Source organism: Cucumis melo, chromosome 1, assembly GCF_025177605.1.
Source record: "Cucumis melo cultivar AY chromosome 1, USDA_Cmelo_AY_1.0, whole genome shotgun sequence".
In the NCBI taxonomy this organism is placed as follows: Eukaryota; Viridiplantae; Streptophyta; class Magnoliopsida; order Cucurbitales; family Cucurbitaceae; genus Cucumis; species Cucumis melo.
The window spans coordinates 35,645,275-35,665,512 of record NC_066857.1 but is presented as its reverse complement, the minus strand read 5'-3'; the positions used below and the strand labels follow the sequence as shown (position 1 = coordinate 35,665,512).

The 20,238-nt window shown below is 33.4% G+C and overlaps 2 protein-coding genes across 3 annotated transcripts; both read left to right on the top strand.

The window, feature by feature from the left end:
• The first annotated feature begins 1,566 nt into the window (after positions 1-1,566).
• On the top strand, positions 1,567-16,479 carry LOC103499751 (N-terminal acetyltransferase A complex auxiliary subunit NAA15). Of its 2 annotated transcripts, none has more exons than XM_051089108.1 (26): positions 1,567-1,823; positions 2,235-2,313; positions 2,464-2,546; positions 2,643-2,792; positions 3,811-3,926; positions 4,586-4,691; positions 4,857-4,928; positions 5,484-5,599; positions 6,315-6,447; positions 7,739-7,816; positions 7,918-7,971; positions 8,132-8,202; positions 9,938-9,992; positions 10,087-10,182; positions 10,604-10,732; positions 10,858-10,940; positions 11,032-11,262; positions 12,151-12,283; positions 12,365-12,469; positions 12,548-12,679; positions 12,896-12,952; positions 14,426-14,523; positions 14,602-14,660; positions 15,140-15,251; positions 15,352-15,452; positions 15,698-16,479. In XM_051089108.1, exons 1-26 carry the CDS (start codon positions 1,773-1,775, stop codon positions 15,883-15,885), a joined length of 2,688 nt encoding a protein of 895 aa, XP_050945065.1. In that variant the 5' UTR covers positions 1,567-1,772; the 3' UTR covers positions 15,886-16,479. The 2 variants fall into 2 exon arrangements, with proteins under 2 accessions (XP_050945065.1, XP_050945061.1); XM_051089104.1 differs by having other exon boundaries at positions 1,568-1,823; positions 12,362-12,469.
• Positions 16,480-18,944: 2,465 nt separating this feature from the next.
• Positions 18,945-20,238, top strand: LOC107991799 (palmitoyl-acyl carrier protein thioesterase, chloroplastic-like). The gene is made up of 3 exons (XM_017047165.1): positions 18,945-19,061; positions 19,325-19,393; positions 20,002-20,238. The coding sequence occupies exons 1-3, from the start codon at positions 18,945-18,947 to the stop codon at positions 20,236-20,238; spliced, it is 423 nt and encodes a 140-aa protein (XP_016902654.1).

Sequence of the window (20,238 nt, the reverse complement as noted above, 5' to 3'; positions counted from 1 at the left end):
GGTAGAGTTAATGTAATTGCTACTCTGATCTTTTTGCTATAAAATTATATATTGTAATTTTCATATATATATATATATATATATATATATATATATATATATATTTAGAGAAAAAAAATCACATTACAATTTTGAAATGAAAATAGAAGTGCCCAAACTATTTTTTTTTTTTTTAAAGAGAGTTTCTTTTCCTTTACATGTGTTTTATTTGAGCAATCGATGCTTTTCTTTTTAAATGGGTAAAAAGGGAAAAAGTATTTTTGGTCTAAACAAATATTTCTTTAGTTGAGATATATCTCTGTTCATTTATATATAAACCAGTATATTCCAATATTTAATCTATTGACTTAAAGAATAATTTGAATTACTGGTGAATTTTACACTTTGTTATTTAAAAGTAAAGTCTTTATTTTAATTGGAATGTAAATATTCTTTTATCATATACAAATTTGACTAAACTGGTTGTTTCAAAGATGATTTAGATGTACATTGGCTACTTTTTTACATTTGAAAGTAGATGGTTGAACAGGTCTCTATGTATTGTTGGATTAGGTAAAATTATGTATTTTTTATTTTATTCGTGTATTGATAGTACAACGAAATCCAATACGTTTAGATATCATAGTCAAACGATAGTTAGAATGAGAATAATCAAACAAATTATACAGAGTTAATTATATATAAGCGTACGTCGTTTTCGAAATGAATTAAAATGTTGTGTTTTTCACAAGTCATCGTAAGAATGTTGCAGTTGTTGGTATAACGCATGCAAAGTTTATCAAATTTGAACTTGAAAACGATGATATATTATGGTAGTTTTATGTGTAGAACCACATGACCGTGTCACTTTTATTTGTTTGTTTGTTTATTCATGTGTGTATTTTTAGTTCAACAAAGTATAGAGTGGAGCACCTGCACAAGTGTTCTTGTTATCACTACAGTTGCAGTTGACTATTTGTAGAGGTACAAGATTAAAGCTGGTAGAACAAACTTTATGCTTGTTTAATTCAATTTATTTATTTTTTTAATTCTTAAGGAGTGTTCGGAGTACTTGTTTGACTATATTATAGTTTGTGGAAGGTAATAATATGTATTTTATATAGTCCATGAATATATTTTGGTATAGATTATATTAGTATTTGGTTAGGTGCAATCTATTTCCACATGAATAGAGAATACTACGACAAGAAGTGACGTGAAGTAGAAATACAATAGTTTATAGGTTACATATAATAATAAACTATGTTTTTTAAATAAAAAGATTAAAAATTAACGAAATTTACGAGAATAGAAATTATAAACGAGAAAAAATAAAATAAATAATATATAAACTTAGATGGATTAATTATAAATAAGAAAGGATTAAGTTAGGTTGAAAGAATGATTGTGAGGGTTAAGGATTGATCCTTCCCTAACCAAACACCCGCTTGGAAGACAAATTATTGGAGGGGAAGTTCACGCGCGCATTGCGATGTAAATTACAACAAATTACAGAAGAAATATAAATCAATGCTTATTCCCTAAATTCCTCTTTTCTCTTTTTTTTTTTCCTTTCGGTCAATATTAATTAATTAATTGATTTATTTTAATTTTTTTTTCATCTTCTCCTTCCCCGTAGGGTTGCAGCAGATAAACGCCACCACTCCAAACCCACCTGTCTCTATAAGCTCACACCATACAAACCTCAAAGTTCTTATTTTTTTCACTTCATTTTTCACTCTTCTTTCTTCTCTCTTTCTCCTCCTCTTCCCCATCTCCTACTATCTGCAGCAATGGGTGCGTCACTTCCACCCAAGGAGGCTAACCTCTTCAAGCTCATCGTCGTAAGTTCATCGATTGCTTTCCATGCCCTTTATCCATCACTTTAATCATACTTCGATCGAACTGAAATATTTTTGCCCCCCCCCCCCCTTTTTGTTTCTTTTATCTTCTTTTGTTTTTATTAGAACATAAACCCTAGTTTTTGTACTGAACTTTATACTGGGTTTGTGTTATTTCATTAAGAAATGTGGAGAATAAAGGAAACTTTGAACATTCTTTGATTACATTCTCATTTCCTGGAAATAGGGAACGAGTAAGCTAGTTTTTATTATAATTGGGTGTATGCTACTTCAGTGGTTAGTTCTGTGACGTGATTTGGTCATTTTTTTAGTTGTTACGATATTCAGCAGCTGTGTTGTTGCATTGGCTAATTGAGTCTTGTGTTTTTTTTTTTGTTCTTACGTTTGTTGTAGAAATCATACGAAACAAAACAGTACAAGAAGGGTCTGAAAGCAGCTGATCAAATTTTGAAGAAGTTTCCTGAACATGGAGGTAATTCCAACTCTTGGTTAAATAACACTCAATTTGAATTTGTATGTAGCACCCGGGCCGAAATATTGGATATTGGACGAGTACTGTTTATTATCTTGTATTTTTATCTTTTTTACTATCTCGAATAATTGTTTTCCCCCATGATATCAGAAACTTTATCCATGAAGGGTTTAACATTAAATTGCATGGATCGTAAGGCCGAAGCATATGACCTTGTTCGATTAGGATTAAAGGTTTGAGTGTTTTTAATTGTAATTGAGATTCTTTGTTTCTATAATTGCTGATTTGCATCATAGTTCCTGATCATCTGAGTTATTGTTTTGATGCAGAATGACCTCAAAAGTCATGTTTGCTGGCATGTTTATGGTCTTTTATACCGCTCGGATAGAGAATACAGGGAGGCAATTAAATGTTACAGAAATGCCCTGAAAATAGATCCTGACAATATTGAAATTTTACGTGATCTGTCACTTCTACAGGTTTGAACCATATCTCATTTTTTTACCTGTGGTTTTCTGCATTACATTTGTGCAACATTGAAATTCCGTTTGTTACTTCTGAATCTTGGTAATGGTATTTGTTTTTCAGTAAATTTTAATTTGAGCTACTATACTAACAATTATAATTTACAAGAGCTTCTGACTGACACTAACAGGAACTAACGATCTAGTTGAGGTTATTATTAGGGAAGTTCATTTATTGTATAAGTAGTACGAAACAGTACCAAGCCTCTGACAGTGGACTTTTAATTAGCTCAAGTAAAAATTTTCGTTGAACTATATGCAATTTTGGTCACTGAGAGAAATAAACATTGAAGTTTTCTATCCTAAAATTTGTGGCTACTCATTGACTTGGTGAAGCTTCCACTTAAGGCACTGCAATTGCTGAATGAATAGCACCTATGTGTGTTGAGGTAACTAGAAATTTTCAGACTCCAAGCTGACAAAAAGTATTAGGTGATGAGAAGAGATGAAGTGAAGAGTTTAATTTGGGTGCTCAAGCTTTGTCCCTTAAGAGGAAAGTAGATTTCTAGATAGGAGTTGCAACAAATTGTAGCAACAAGGGATTGGACCATACTGACTTATCATTCATCATGAATCTTTTTCACCGGGAACATAGCTTCAGGATGCTTCTAGGATTGTTATCATTTTGCTATCTTTTTTGCGTCTGTTCAGAATATAATGTAAGTGATATTTTAGCCTTTCGCCACATCTTTCGTCTTGGCCTCTTAATGCATCTAATTTCACTTTGTATGAACTATTGAGAGATTTTATCTTGCTAAGTTACCTGGTCTAGAACGTGCATTAAAGGGAAGTTAAAGGATAGGAACTGAGAAATTGTATGTTTTTGTGGTATCTGTTTATTGGATAGCGGGTGATCCTTATTTTGATCTAGTCTTAATGACTTTATCACCATGATGCAATTATTTTCCTTAATATTTCATTTATTTTGGGGTATGGTTTTTTTTGCTCATGTTTCTTACCTTTAATGCTGCAGGCTCAAATGAGAGACTTGAAAGGTTTTGTTGAAACGAGACAACAACTTCTGACCTTGAAACCAAACCATCGCATGAACTGGATTGGATTTTCTGTTGCTCATCACTTAAATTCAAAGTACAGTCCTATCTGTTTGACTTGTAATTATATGTCTCATAGTTGTATCAATTATTTTGCATAGCCTCGCAGTATGATATTCAGAATTTTGAGTCATTTATATTACAATGTATGAATGGGTTTTTCTAATTTGGAATTGTAAAAATTATTCTTTCAGAAAAAGGAAGAGTATTTTTAATCACCATCCCCGGCAATGCCAGGGAAACATTTTAAGCTCACATATGTTCTCAGAGAGCTCCTGGAAATGGAAAAATGCCTATTACACAAATGCCGGAATCCTTCTTTTTTTGCTTAGTTTTGTGTGCCTGTGTATTCTTTTATTCTTTCTCAATGAAAGTTGTGTTTTTTCATCAAAAAAATAAAAATAAAAATAGAAGTGTGTGTGTGTGTATATATATAATATACGTTTTAAATGGTTATTCGAAACCCCATCTCGAGGTTGGTTTTAATTCTGTTTTTGTTAGATAAAGAAGTTGAGAACCTTGTGACTTTAATATGTTAGACAATTCATTGTTCTATCCAGCCTTAAGTAGATATTTCACTATTCTGGGTTTTTATTTGTAACAGTTGCCAGATTACTTGACGCAAGTATTTATTATTTTTGTGTACTTAAAGAGTAACACACGGTTTTCTGCTTAAATTTTTTGGGTCACTTTTAGTCCATCAAAAGCAGTTGAAATTTTGGAAGCATACGAAGGTACACTTGAAGATGATTATCCACCAGAGGGTGAACGCTGCGAGCATGGAGAGATGCTCTTGTATAAGGTTTGTTCTTTAATTACACATGCCTTTTCAATGAACAAAGTTATAATTGCTTTTGTAGTTCTTCTTTTATGAGGTTTCTATACATGTCCACAAGGTTAAACATTGTTGGTAGTATTTATTAGCAAGTTTAGCTTGGTCGATAACCCATCTGTATTCTTCTTTCAGATTTCTTTGTTGGATGAATGTGGCTCTCTTGAAAGAGCTCTGGGTGAGTTGCGCAAGAAAGAGCCAAAAATTGTAAGTTGGTTTTGTTGATTCTGTCTTATTGGTTTTCTAAACTAATTTTTCCACTTAACATGGGGTGAGGACTGAATTTTTTATGCCCATTTTGTGTTTTTATTTGTTATGCATATTATTATTTTTTAAATCATGGAATTATGCCTTGTTAGGCTTGTTTTGGGTGTTCGTTATCTTGTAACTTTTGAATTACTTTAATATTTCAGGTCTTATTCTTTTAAATCAAAATCTTTTACATATATATATTTAGCTTTTAACTAAAGGTCATGAGTTCAATTCATGGTGGCTACTCCAACTAGGAATTAATTTCCCATGAGTTTCCTCGACTCTCAAATGTTGTAGGGTCAGGCGGTGAGATTAGTTGAGATGCGCATAAATTGGTCTAAACATTCACAAATAAAAAAAAAAAAAGAACTTTCATGTAAAACAAAGAACTTTCATGTTCTCAATGGAAGTTTGATTTTTCATTGAAAGAAGTTTTTGTTTCTTGTCCCACCAAAAAAGAAAAATACAGAGTTCGAACCAGCGGTACTGACCACTGTTGCTCATTTACAGGTTGACAAATTGTCTTACAAGGAACAAGAGGTTTCTCTGTTAGTGAAGCTTGGACGTCTGGAAGAAGCTGAAAAATTGTACAAGAAGCTACTTGCAATTAATCCTGACAACTACAGGTATTAGATGGATTTATTTTTCTAGGTTGATTTCTTGGATTTCGATCTCCTGCAGCTGCTTCTCTTTGAGTGAAAAGATCTCAAACTATATGGCTTTTATGGAACATCTAAAGATGGATGGTTTGTGTCTTTGGCTCTAAAGTCCTATAGGAACCAAAAGAAAATTGGTCAAGTTTATTTTCTACTATATAGGCTGGTAGGTTCCATATTTAAATGTGTGTTCATATGTACTTTGATTTGTAAACTGTGATATGTTGGCATAATGGTGAACCAGTGATCAATGGCAGATGAAAAAGTGAGAGAACTTAGAGCGATTGAGTTCAAAGCATGATATGACTACCTGCATATGATTAAATATCCTATGAGTTTACTTAGAAACCAAAAGTACCAGTGTTGACTGCTATTTCATACCATCCATAAAATGATTATGGTTCCTATAAAAAGGAAAAACAAATATAGTAGGGTTGGTAGTAGTCTTGTGAGAGTAGTTGAGACATGCGGAACTTGGGTCGGAGTTAGACGCTTGAGATTAATTAAGATGCGCACAAGCTGATTTTAACAACTATAAAGTATACACACACTCTTTATTTCATTAGTTTGCATAGACATGTGTATACACAGTCTCATATATATATATATATATATATATATATATATATATATATATATATATATATATATATATATATATATATATTTTCTTGCCACTGACTAGATACTATGAGGGGCTGCAAGTTTGTGTTGGGCTGTTTTCAAAAAATTCAGAGTATTCTCCAGAAGAAATTGAACGGTTAGATGAACTGTACAAATCCCTGGGGCAGCAAAATGGGTGGTCATCTGCTGTTAAGGTATGCATTTTGACCATATTTTATAAATCCTTTGAAGTTTTCCTTCCACTCTCTTTCTGCGAGTTTAAGACTGGCTTGAGAAATATAACGGGCCATTTTTAGAACTTGATATGACTAGCAAACTGTAAGGGAATGTTTTGCGGCTTTTGCCCACTTATATGTGGAATGATAACTTCAGCATGGCATGTTAGTCAAGAATGTGTACTTTTTGGAAAAAAAAAGTTTTGAATTAATTAAATGTAATATAAGTGTATAACTTATTGAATGCTTCTTCTTTTTTTTTGTATGCATATTTCCTTCCTGGGTAGCTAAGCTGAATATTTTGTTTCCTTGTTACATTATGATATCTTGGTATGCCCTGTTACTGTATTTCACTAGGCCACGATCCTAGAGTATCATTTCTCTAGAATTTGGTAGCCGGGAGGTCTCAAAGCAGATGAACCACTAGAGTTAAGGGTCCTATATTGATTCGAAGGATGTCGAGTAGAATCTCATTTTACCCTTACTCCTTTCAAAACCATGCAAGTTGTTAAGAGGAACCTAAAATCACGATTCTTTTTTTGTTTTGGAAGGGCCATGGCTGCTTTTGCCTCTCTAACTTTTTATTTAACAAAATTCTTGATTAGAATGGGAGAACTCATTATTGCTTTAATGCGCTGTCTCGTTCTCTCTCAGTGGGGTTTTTATTATTGTCCATTTCGTGATCTTTCCAACCCTTCATTATTTGCCCTATTCCTCATAGCTGGAAACCCTTTATTTAGTGGTTTTCTTTCCTCCCTTTTTTATATATATATTTTTAAAAATTTATTTTATGCCCTTGTATTTTTTTTCTCCATGCAAGCAGTGTTTCTAACCCCCACCCCCCCCCCCCCCCCCCCCCCCACACACACACACACAAAAAAAAAAAAAGAGGCTGATGCGAAATGGAGCTTCAGTGAAGGGTGAGGAAGAAACGAACAATCATCTTTTTTCTGGAAGGGCACGGGTTTTTGGTACTGACATGGATTATGAATCGCAGTTGTGTATCCTATTTCTGAGTGATCATCTTATGTTTGTTTCTGTACCTCTTAATAAAAGAGGTTTCTATAGGGAATTCCTCTGTTAATGTCTGCACCTTATTGGCACTTTCTGGATAACTCGGTTGTCATTGTCCTTTTTGTTACTACTGTTTTAGTTATATTGTTAATGTTGTTATTGTCCATTTCGTGATATTTCCTAGTTTAAATTTATTGATGAATATTCTTATAAAAAAATAAAGAAAAATTTATTGATGAAAATGTTTCATTGGCAGAGAATACCCCTTGATTTTCTGCAAGGTGACAAATTCAAAGATGCAGCTGATAATTATATTCGGCCTCTCTTAACAAAGGTATTCGTGCTATGGTTATTCAATATGTGCCTTGGTTATCTGTTTTCTACTGGACGCTGGATTTCAAATAGTTTTTTTTTTAATTAATTTATTTTCTTCAGGGAGTTCCTTCTCTGTTCTCTGATCTTTCCCCTTTGTATGATCAGCCTGGAAAGGTTAGTTTGCCCAATCCTTTCATTTTTCCTTTTTTTCTTCTCTTTCTTTAAAGAATAGTTTTGGTACCCTTGAATGGAGTTCTAAAACTGTATGTATTGCTTGAATAATCATCAACTCTTATACTTTTTTTAACGTTGCTTTCAATGAATTCTTGTTCAGGCTGACATACTAGAGCAATTAATTCTTTGGTTGGAGCATTCAATCAGGACTAGCGGTCAGTACCCTGGAAGGTAATCTCTTTCTCTGTCTCTCTCTCTGATGATAACAGAAATAGCATTCTATTTATCAAGGGATCAGAGCCAGAAAACCCAAGAAAGGAAGGGATAAAGCATCACTCAAATGAAAGGAAGATTACAAATAACCTACCACTCAAGTGTTCACCCTCGTAGAAGATTAAGATACTCATCATAAAAAAAAAAATTCTTTAACTCTAGCACACCACTCTGGAAGTGCAATGAGCTGCCTTCTTGATGGTGCAAACTGCAAATAGTTTTTTGTTTTAGTTTTTCTGGGATAGGAAACAATTTCATTGATAAAATGAAATTATAAAAAGGCTAGAGCCATCCAATGGGATCACACAAGAATTCTCTAAGAGAGAATTTAGGCACAATAGTTGGCGAAGGGACCCATGTTTTTACAACAAAAGAGCATAAGAAAGGGACAAATCTAAAACTTCTTCTGGAGATCTTTCTTTGTTTTGGAATATCCTTGAATTCGTCTTGCCCCATATCTTTCAAATAACAGCTTTCTCAATAAAGGACCGAAGAATAGGTTAGCAGGCTTGAAAGGATGATCAAAGAGCATCAATTGAAGCTGATCTATGGAATCAGCTTGTGCTACAGTACTCCAGCTGAAAGGGGAGAAAATGTCTGTCCATATTTTTTTAGTGAAAGAGCAATGAATCAAGGATACACTGTGTTATTAAGAAAAAAGAAAGTACAAATTGAAGGACAAGGCATTCTGCTATAAAATTTGTTGGAGTTGCTGAAGAGAAGGAACTTCATGGAGTGGAATATGAAGGAAGAGTAATTGCTCATCATGTCAGTGATTTTGTGGGTTGAATGGCTTCTTCATTTTGGTAAGATGAGTTCATCTTTTTAAATAAAAAAGAAACAACTTCTCATTTGACGTGACAGAATAGATTAGAAGTATAGGAGAATATCCTCGGAGGTCTTCTTGGCAGACATTCATGTGAATTTCTTGGTCTGTTTCATATTGTGATGACATCAATGAGCTGGATCAAGTACTCGAACTAGAAGCTCAAAACAACAATTTTTAAAGGTTTCTTTGAAACTTTTAGGCATTGTTCACTTTGACGATTCCACATCCGTACCACGAAAATAAAGCAACCAACATCATTAATCCGAACCTTGTACAAGACCCAATGCAAATAGGATATGAGTTTCTTAGTCGTTATTGAGATGGGACCCATCCAAGTTCAGCCAAGGGAATATCCAGTTTTCTATTTTATCTTTCTGAAAATAATTTTGGTTTCCAAATTATTATGGAATTATAATCTCTCAAATTGTCACCAGTTCAGGTCTTTTTCTTTTTCTGTAACATTTTGGAGAGATCTGATCACTGGCAACTAGTTTATATGGTTTTTGAATCCTGTTGCTTTGGAGTATTCTTGCCAGCATCTCTTTGCCCTCCATCTCCCTGTTACCTACTTGTTTATATGTTCTATAAAATCGATGGAAGTTTTCTATGCTTGATGAGCAAGCATCAGACAGAACTTGGGCTTCTATTCTTGAAAGGTTTCTATCTTTATCGTGGTGTAGGGATTATGTTATTATTTTATATCCTTTACTCCATGGACGTTGATGATCCACCTGGGATGGTTTTTCTGAAAAATAGTTCAAAGAAAAAGCAAAACATAGTATCATAGGGAGGAGGATGCTTGAGAAATGTTTTTCTCAATTATCATTTTATACATTTTTTATTTTTTTATGGTCTTTGCTACAGTACTGAAAAGGAGCCCCCGTCAACACTCATGTGGATTTTGTTCTTACTAGCACAGGTTAGTGTGTAAGTTTGGCGATTACTTTGACATTGCTTTTCTGGTGATTTTATTTCATTAAAATATTCTTATGGTCACGGTATTTTGCATTCAGCATTATGACAGAAGGGGCCAATGCGACATTGCTCTCTCCAAGATTGATGAGGCTATAAAACACACTCCAACTGTCATTGACTTGTACTCTGTGAAGGTATGCGGAATGGGGAAAACAATGTTGCCATTGTCTATGTTCTAGTAGTGCTTGTTTTACAGTGGTTGGGGATGTTTTCCTACTATATTTAGGATTCTTTTTCTTTCCAAAAAAATATTTAGGATTCGTTTTGGTATGATTTAAATTAATCTTCATCAAATGATGGGCAGATGACTTTTGGATATACACAGGCATTCAAAATATTCTAGAGAAGGTGGCTTTAACGTTACATACTGATGTCTTAAGGCTTATAGGCTTGTTTAAATGTTATGAAACTTATTATCAAAACTTGGTTTTCATAATAAATCTCGTTGTTAATAATGATGATAGTTTTTTAAACTATTGATGAACACTTTCTTCATCTTTTATGATTCGGATTCATGCTTGATTATTATTGTTTTAATGTATTATTATCCTACAGAGCCGGATATTGAAGCATGCTGGTGATGCAGTTGCTTCTGCTGCATTGGCAGACGAAGCTAGGTGTATGGATCTAGCAGATCGGTACATAAATAGTGATTGTGTCAAGCGTATGCTGCAGGCAGATCAGGTTTTACGATGATTTTCTTTTCTTAATTTCTGCATTTTATATTGTTAAAGATGCACAATTTAGTTGCTTGTGTACTATCACTGAGCTTTACTATTAATGTTCCCAAAATGGCATCATACTTGAAGGTGGCCTTGGCAGAAAAAACGGCAGTTCTATTCACAAAAGATGGAGATCAGCACAATAACCTCCATGATATGCAATGCATGTGGTTTGTCTGCATCCTCTGTCTTGTCTGTCAACTGTCAACTATCATTGTTCTTAATTTCAACTAAATAAAACATTTTTTTTCTTTTATAAAGGTATGAACTTGCATCCGGTGAAAGTTACTTCCGCCAAGGTGATCTTGGACGGGCTCTAAAGAACTTTTTGGCTGTCGAGAAGCATTATGCTGATATTACTGAAGATCAGTTTGACTTCCATTCTTATTGCTTGCGGAAGATGACTCTGCGTGCATACGTTGATATGCTTAGGTTCCAAGATCGATTGCATTCAGAGCCATATTTTCAAAAAGCAGCTATAGGGGCCATCAGGTGAAGTCTTTTTATAGGACCTATTTTGTCTTTTTCTCCTCTGTTTGCATCTTTTTACTTCCAATTAGACTTCTGACTATTCTTACTCCGACTAAGATGCCATATGCATAATGATATGCCATTTCTAAGAACTTGGACATGATGGCAAATGTGATCAAAATATATTTCGTCAAGTTCATATAAATTTTACTCATTTTGACTCTTCATGTTAAGAAGCCTATGTTCTAATCGCAATAAGAAAAGAATAAAATATTGAACACGTATGAGAAGGTGAATAAACTAATTAGGTATTTCTCTAATTTGCCTTTTATGCACACCACAAAAAGATTATGAAAGATCTAATACGATGCAGTGTAAGTGTTCAATCAATTGCCAACGTCAACACAAGATTGCGAACTGAGAAGTTTCCAGAACTAAAATACCTTACTCCTTAATTGCTAGCCAAGTGTATACATAATTTTAGGCAGAAGGCCCCAAGACTTTGTTATTTTTTAAGAAATAAAAAATTAGTGATAAAATTTAATGAGATGTGATGTTTATTCAGTTTCTTACCCTCCCAAGAAAAGTGAATCTGATGTTTCATTGATTTGGGTTACAAAAATGTTTGCGAATAACAAAGGCCATTGAAACTTTAGTTTGAAGAATAAAAGAAACAATTACACTGCTCGGGAGCCTTGAGAAGTATAACCTATCAAGAGAGTTGTTCTTTTGTTCGTGCTATCATATTTGCATTCTTCCTTCTCCACTATTTTGAAGAAAGTTTACTTGGTTTCTTACCTTTCAATCCTAGAAAAATGGAAAAATGTTTGTGCAGTTTGTTTTCTATGCGGATTGTCTTCTCTTTTTTTTTTTTTTTGTCTTAACATTTTATTTGAATTTGAGGTGCAGATGCTATATCAAATTATATGACTCTCCTCCAAAATCAAGTACGGGAGAGGATGATGATATGTCAAACTTGCTTCCTTCTCAGAAAAAGAAGATGAGGCAAAAACAAAGAAAGGCCGAAGCACGGGCTAAGAAAGTATTGTGGTTTATTATTGCCTGTTATTGGGAGGCTTTCTCTCTCTGTTGATTTCTAATATATTCTGTTTCATATTAGGAGGCAGATGTGAAAAACGAAGAAACAAATAATTCTGGTGTCTCGAAGTCGGGGAAACGACATGTCAAACCTGTTGATACAGACCCGCATGGAGAAAAGTTGGTGCAGGTTGTTCTCTGTCTGCGCTTATGTATGTGGGTGGGCCAGTTTGTGAAGCTTCATAAATTTCATTTAATTTTCTTATAGGTTGAAGATCCATTACTAGAGGCTACAAAGTACTTGAAGTTACTTCAGAAGCATTCTCCGGATTCCTTGGACACACACGTACTTTCTTTTGAAGTAAATATGAGAAAGCAGAAAATTTTGCTTGCCTTCCAGGTATGTGATAAGTTTAAAATACAGCTTGGAATTCCCCCCTGCTTTTCTTCAGAATAATACCCTAGCTGTGGTATAAGGGATTTATTTAATTTTTCTGAGTGATCTTTTTATGGAAATAATTGCTCTAGCTGTGTCTTAAACCCGAACCCCTATTATTTCCTTTTTTTCCCAGTTCTATTATATTTATTATGCTTTTTTGCTGCTGCTTTCCTGTAGGCTGTAAAGCAGCTTTTAAGGTTGAACGTGGAACACCCAGATTCACATCGTTGCTTGGTATGTAGCATGTAATGTGAATAGTTTCATAGCTACTTGGAGGCTGTTTGATATATGTTTATTTTTCTTGCTTTAATATTTTTTAATCCATTAGGTTCTATATGGCCACTTTACACTGAGATTGTTTTAAAAAACGAGTCTATTTTATAGTAGTTTTTTTTCTCTTTTTTTAATTCAGTATTTCAAAATTATAACAAAAGAACTGCTGTTTAGTTTTTCTAATCACCCGTGAGAGCCTCCAACGAAGATCTTCATGGCTAAATATTCCTTCAAGCTGCTGTTTTTTGTGCAAAAAAAGATGTTGAAAATCTCATCCACCTTTTCAGCTTATGTACCTTTGCTAGATCCTTTTCAGATTTGATTCTGAAGGCTCTTTGGTTGGCACACTGCCATTCAATATGACATTTGGGATCTCCTTTTCATCCTGCTTTGGACATCCCTTTCCAGAAGGGTAAAAAAAAACCTTTGGCTAAACATCTTTTTGTGGTTCATTATCTTCACTGAAAAAGGGCATGATACTCTATTATATACCTACTGCTTCTTGGTGTAAATTAAATTCTCTCTTTAAAAACAATTTATGGTTCGTAGCCCTTTGGAGTTTCATTTTTCATTATAAGTATTGTAAATTTATCACATCAATAAAATGTTTCTTTTAAAAAAAATAAAAAAGAAAAACAAAGCGAGGTTTAGAAATTGGAATGAAAAAGGAATCTGTATTTTATTGTAACTCATAGCCTCTTGTTCTAAGCATCTCTCATCTTCTACTTTTTCCCTCCAAGCATCCCATCCCTCTCTCTAATCTCTAGCTTGTTATCTCTTTCAACTCTTTGTCGAGATAGACAAGAGGCTTCAATCTTGTAACCTCTCCTTCCACATTTTCTCTTCAACATCCCATCTCTCTTAGATTGTTATCCCTTTCCATCCATGGTTGTAAGCCCTCCTCTCTATCTTATGGCACCTCATTATTGACAAGATAGACAAGATGGTTTGGCTTAGTGGTTAATAAGGGTCAGTGTGGAAGTAAAGGGTGGTCAGCCCAATTTAATATCCTGCAGGCTGCTTTGACAACTAAATATAGTAGGCAAGACACTGTTGTGAGAATAGTCGATGTGTGTGCAAACAGGTCTTTATACCATGGATATATAGATATACCTAGCCATCATCCTTCAACTCCCTCTAGACCTCCTTTCTCTATTTCCTTTTACATCTTGGACAAGTCTCTCAAAAATACAATTCAATATATCATTTGATTTCCATTAAAGTTTCAAAATTTTGCGACCAAATTCTTCTATCACATGCACATTCATGAAACTTCATAATAAATACTACATTTGTGTTGTAACTTTTATTTTGATCAATATTTTGTAAATAAATGTTTTATTGTCTGAAAAGGCTTGTATCTGTGTTTTCTATGTATGTATCTTTAACATGTATGATTGTTGTGGTTTGTTGCCCCTATGTATTTGTTCGCAGATCAAGTTCTTCTGCAAGGTGGACTCGATGCCTGCTCCAACAACCGATGGTGAAAAGCTTGTTTGGAGTGTCTTAGATGCAGAGCGTCCTCTGATCAGGTTTTAGAACTTCTTTGAGTTACACCTAATATTCACTCTGTGGTTTACTCTAAATGGTTTTATCTACTCCTGCTGCAGTCAAGTGCATGGAAGATCTTTGATGGAGGCGAATGAAGTTTTCCTTGAGAAACACAAAGGTTATCATCCACTGGATTGCAGTTCCATAAACCATTATTTTAATTATGCATGGGATATCTTGTTCTTAACCACTTCATATCTTCTTCATCTTTTTTTTTCTTTTTTGTTTGGGGGGTGAAAACAGAACTTCTCATTTTGAATATTGGAATATTATCAAGAAAGTACGTCTTATGAGAAAGCAAATTCTCAAGTTCCAAAGCAACCTATAAATACAAACAATGAAAACATCAGGCCCTTTTCTAACTCTATACTTCCTTGAAAGAGTAATAGTGAAATAAACTTAAAAAAAAACCCACTCCAGGACATACTTATACACTTCCCAAATACAATTCTTAACTTTCGAAAGCTTCATGATGTGCTTGGATTCATATATTCATCATGCAATGTGTTAGCATCTGTGCTTCTCAGCCCACTGCTCCCCAGATGTACCGCCATATGCTTTTTATGGCTTCTAAAACAGTCTTTATTCCAATTGCAGATTCTTTGATGCACAGAGCTGCAGTTGCAGAAATGCTAAATTTATTAGAACCTCAGAGAAAATCTGAGGCTATCAAATTGATTGAAGGGTCAACAAACGGCGTAGTGCCAAGGTTAGTACAACCTCCCGAGTCCTATTATCTTCTCTTTATGCTGCATTACCTATATGTTTAGCTTTGCATTAGTAATTGAATTGGGATCTGGTTTTATCAGGAATGGGGCACTTGGGCCAATCAAGGAGTGGAAGCTCAAGGAGTGCATTGCCGTTCACAAGCTCCTGGAAACAGTCCTTATTGACCATGCTGCCGCATCAAGTAAGCGTACTAGATCCCTGCCAATTCATGTGTTCGATCTGATAGTCATAGTGTGCACTATTAAAGTTTTGAATGAATTTATGTTATTGGCCATAAATCTGACCAAACAGTATGTGGTGGCATACTGGCATGTGTACAAGCGGTAGATGGTAATTCATCATTTTGTGTAAAATTAGCATTATTCAAAAGTTCAATAAAAAAATCCTAATCTAGTGTTGCGTGTTGCTTATGTGAATTCTACTTAGGATGGAAAACCCGATGTTCGGAGTTATTCCCTTACTCGACGTACTTTGAAGGCAGCCTTAGCTCTGCCGTACCGAACTCAGTGAACCATCAAATATCCAAAGATGCAGAAAGGGTTGGTGCCAATCGAAGTGCCAACTCCGTTTCAGATAATGGAAAGCTTGATGGGTTCAAGGAGCTTACGATTTGAAGGCTATGCCTAATGCACAACATGTAAGGTATTGCTGCATTTGCAGGTTAAATTTTTGAGATGATATTGTCCTTGGATGATTCAAAAGCATATCATTCGGAAAGCTGCCCAAGAATCTGTTAATTACTTGCAAAGAATCAACAACCACCATCGCATGCTAGATTTTCATAGCTAGCTGTGATGATCCCGGTTTGTAGTTTGTTGAAGATCTTGTTTTGCTCTCTTTTTTCATTTTTCCTCTTTCATTTTTCTTTTTTCACCCATTTCTTCTACTTTTCCCAATTCTCTGATATGTATTCCTTTTGCAAATGTGTATAACTTCAGTTCCCAATTGGATTTGGAGGGTCCGACATTTTCAGTTGCTCACAATTTTTGTAGATTTTAGACACAAAGGATGTTATATGGGTTTTGCTCCAATCCAATCCAATATCTGAGGTTATATTTAGGTTAAGAGCTAGTTTTCTTTTTTCTCCATATCCTCCATGGATACATCATTATGCTACATACACATACTAAACTTAAAGATGTACCTTTCTCCATTTCACTGATTGCCATGTTATATAAAGACTATATATGGAAAATTTTGCCATTGAACTACTGATCTACTTTTTTGTATTTGATTAATGTTTAACTTATAGGAAGATCTGTTGATATTAATATATCATCTATGCATATCGGTTTCTCAGGCGTTGCCCATTGCCAATTTACATATTAGTTACCAACTCAAGGAAAATATAGAAAGCTAAAACATTAGCTGATACATGTTGACATTCTCTGTCTGGATATTTTAGTATTTTCTCAACCAAAAATTATTTTCTATCATTATTGACCCTAATTGATATTTTATTTACTTAATGAACAATAATTTTCTTTTAGTTTCATATGGTGGTGGAAGAATCAGACTTTGACTTTTTCGTAAATTGATGAATAAAACAGTATACATGGGATTCTAAAACACATTGATGTAATCGATCACAAGATCAAAAAATTATGAAAGATCTAAAATAACTAAGTTAATGACTAAGATAAACAAAACCATGAGATTTCTCCAATGTCATGGAGTAGCAAAACATGGTTGGCAATCCCAAATCCCAACAACAGAAAACATCTTTATTTCTATATAATAAAACTTATTTTAGATAAATAATTAGAACTTAAAACAACAGTTATAAACTATGTATCTGTGAGGTAAGCAAATACTCATTCTTTTCTGAGCTTTTTGACATATTAAAAATGGGGAGTTCAAACCTCATACTTTACCGTCACTGATATCTACTGTGTTTTAAGTTTTTAAAAGCTATAGATCTTCGAAATTTAGTGAAGGCATCTCCAAATTGAATTATAATTATCATAGGCGTCTAGGGATTTTTTGCACCATACATAACTACGACCACATGAATGACTCGTGTGAATGTATAATCCAAATTTAATAAACTTACTAAAGAAAAGAGTATGAAATAGTTATCGACAAGATTTTGGTTTTAGAGCTAGTTAATTAGTTGGTACTAGTTGGCTGTTTGTTCAGAAATTGCTTCCTATTATGCAAACTGCATTGTATTTGATGACTGCTTCTTTTTTTGTCATCTTAATGAAATCGTCTCTCTTGTTTACATCAAATTACATAGAGAGACTTATAATTTTAAAAGAAGAAGAAAATAAAACAAAACAATTATGAATTGATTGAGATACAAAACTCCACATCAATTTATAAGAACAATGACTGTCTTCTAACATCTTAAAACTGAAAATTCATGAAAACAATACATTAATGGTAATTATAAAGGTTTAAGTTAGTAGAAACATAAAAACTGATCAAAATTAAATGTAACTAAAGAAAAAAGCTTAAAAAAACCTCTCTTATAAATGATAATTCTCTTCTCTCTTCCAATGCTCCATCTCTGTCACTAAGTATTTTTTTGTGCAAAAGTTGATGATGGCAGCAGTATCCTCATCATATTGTTGCAATCTTGGTAAGAAATTTAACTCAAATTTGAAGAAAGAACAAAGATTTGGAGATTCAAATACAGGTAATTTGCAGCTCAAAAACCATCCCAAACTTTTCTTAGAAGGGCTCCGAACTTCTAATATTATTGCTAAGTCCTCCATTGCCAGTAAGATTTTAAAAACTCTTTATTGTTTTTTTCAACGCTTATGTGTAGAAGAAAGTTATAGTTGATTGATTCTTTTTTTCTTTTCTTTTGAAGGTGAAGTTAGAAAGATTAATAGTTATGAATCAAGAAATCTTGACATAACTCATGGAAACCTAACGATGGGAGAGTTACTAAACGATGGTTTGGTTTATCAACGCCATTTCTTGGTTAAATCGTACGAGTCAGGCCCTGATAAAAAGATGACGATGTTTTTCATCATCAACCAGTTACATGTTTGAGTTTAAATTTACAGTTTTGATCGCATTTTTGTACTATTAAAAATAATTTTAGATGATTTAAAGTAGTTTCCAAATGATTTTGAAAATAACAAAAGTTGTTTTTTCATTAGGAGTCAAAGTTAAACCACTTGAAAAGTTGTGGATTGGTGACGACAGGATTGGGCACAACACCGGAAATGACTAAAAGGGGCCTCATATGGGTTGTTCATAAATTGCAAGTGGTGGTGGACCAATACCCTTCTTGGTAATTTTAAATATTTTAACAAGTAGTAGTTTTGTCATAACAAAAATTCATTTTTGGTATTTTTGTAATATATAATCTATATACATATATATATTTATTTTCTTTTAAAGGAATGACATTGTTCAACTGCAAACATGGAGTTGTTTTTATGGGAAGAATAGTTATCGTCGAGACTGGATTGTTCGTAACTATAAAACCGGTCAAGTTTTGATTCGTGCTTCCTGGTAATTTGGTTGTTTATTCATTCTTCAATAATAATAATAAAAAAGAACATGAAAACCCTTCAAAAAAAAATTTAGTACAAATTGAGGGTATGGAAGTTGATGAAAATCCTCCAAAGTCGATCACTAATCAATGTGTGTTTTTTGCAGTTTTTATGTTTTGATGAACAGAAACACAAGAAAATTATCAAAATTTTATGATGAAATGAAGGAAGAAATGAATCCTCACTTCTTGAAGAGTGATCCCATCATTGAAGAAGAAAACATCATCTCAACAAAACTAGATGTTGATGCAATGGGTTGCAATTGCACATCTTTAGTGGTAATAAGTTTAAGCAACTTCCAAAAACAAAATACGTAAATGATTATATATAGAGATGACAATATTTTAAAAAGTTACAAATATTGGTCTATTAGAGTCTATTAACAATAGGAATTTATAACTGACCATATTGCAAATATTGATCTATAACTAATATTATTGATAGGATGTATTTCTATCGTTGATAGACCTAAGGTTACTATACTCTTGAATGTTGTATGTATTTATTCTCTATTAGTACTAACACATTTTTAAAAATTCAGACTAGACTGAGTGATTTGGATATGAACCACCATGTCAACAATGCTAGTTATATCAACTTCATCCTTGAGGTTTGTTATCTTTTGTCCTCTTCTGTTTCAACTCAAAATGTTTTGAATTTTCTCTTTTATTCATTAAGAACGATAAGTAAAATCTATGTATTTGAGCGATAGAAAATACTTTAAACAATTTATTACTAACAAAGTCAAAAAATATATATATATATATATATATATATATATATATATATATATATATATATATTTAAATATTAAGAGTAAAATTTAATTTAAAACTCATCCAATATAACGTTTGGTATATTATATTATAACTTCAAAGTCAGAAGTTTGATTCTCTCATTCTACCTATAGTAAAAAAAGTAGTAATAATAGATATAATATTGTCCATAACTCAACCCAATATACAATCAAACATGAACATAACTCATTTAAAAAAAAAAGTCAAAATTAGCATAACTCAACTGACATAGTGTTTTCACCCACGCATAAAAAAAATTCTTAAATCCTTATATATTATCAAACCAGTTTAAACCTAAACTCGAGAATTAAACTCAAACCCTATGTAAAAAGTTGTCACGTGCCACCTCATCAGTCTTGATAACACAAAAACATTTTTTTCGAAACTTTTATCACTCACACCATTTTCTTGATGGTTTCAGGGAACTCCTCGATGGATGTTGGAAAGTCATAGGCTTTCAACTGTGACAGTCAAATACCTTAAAGAATGTGGAGTTGACAAAATTTTGCAATCTTTGTCTATGCCTATTCAAAACGATGTCATTTCCAATGGCAACTCTCTCGTTAAAGAAAATTACATCAAACTCCACCACTCCATCGTGTCGGAGGGAATTGAGCTTGTTCGTGCAACAACCCTTTGGATACCATATTCCATTTAA

What these genes read in the sequence shown, in the direction of transcription:
- LOC103499751 (XM_051089104.1), top strand. Translation starts at nt 1,773, where the DNA reads ATGGGTGCGTCACTTCCACCCAAGGAGGCTAACCTCTTCAAGCTCATC. An exon ending in TTCGGCCTCTCTTAACAAAG is followed by an intron (nt 7,817 to 7,917) that starts GTATTCGTGCTA and finishes TATTTTCTTCAG; the next exon opens with GGAGTTCCTTCTCTGTTCTC. An exon ending in CAGATTCACATCGTTGCTTG is followed by an intron (nt 12,953 to 14,425) that starts GTATGTAGCATG and finishes ATTTGTTCGCAG; the next exon opens with ATCAAGTTCTTCTGCAAGGT.
- LOC107991799 (XM_017047165.1), top strand. Translation starts at nt 18,945, where the DNA reads ATGAAGGAAGAAATGAATCCTCACTTCTTGAAGAGTGATCCCATCATT. An exon ending in GCAATTGCACATCTTTAGTG is followed by an intron (nt 19,062 to 19,324) that starts GTAATAAGTTTA and finishes TTAAAAATTCAG; the next exon opens with ACTAGACTGAGTGATTTGGA. An exon ending in ATATCAACTTCATCCTTGAG is followed by an intron (nt 19,394 to 20,001) that starts GTTTGTTATCTT and finishes TGATGGTTTCAG; the next exon opens with GGAACTCCTCGATGGATGTT.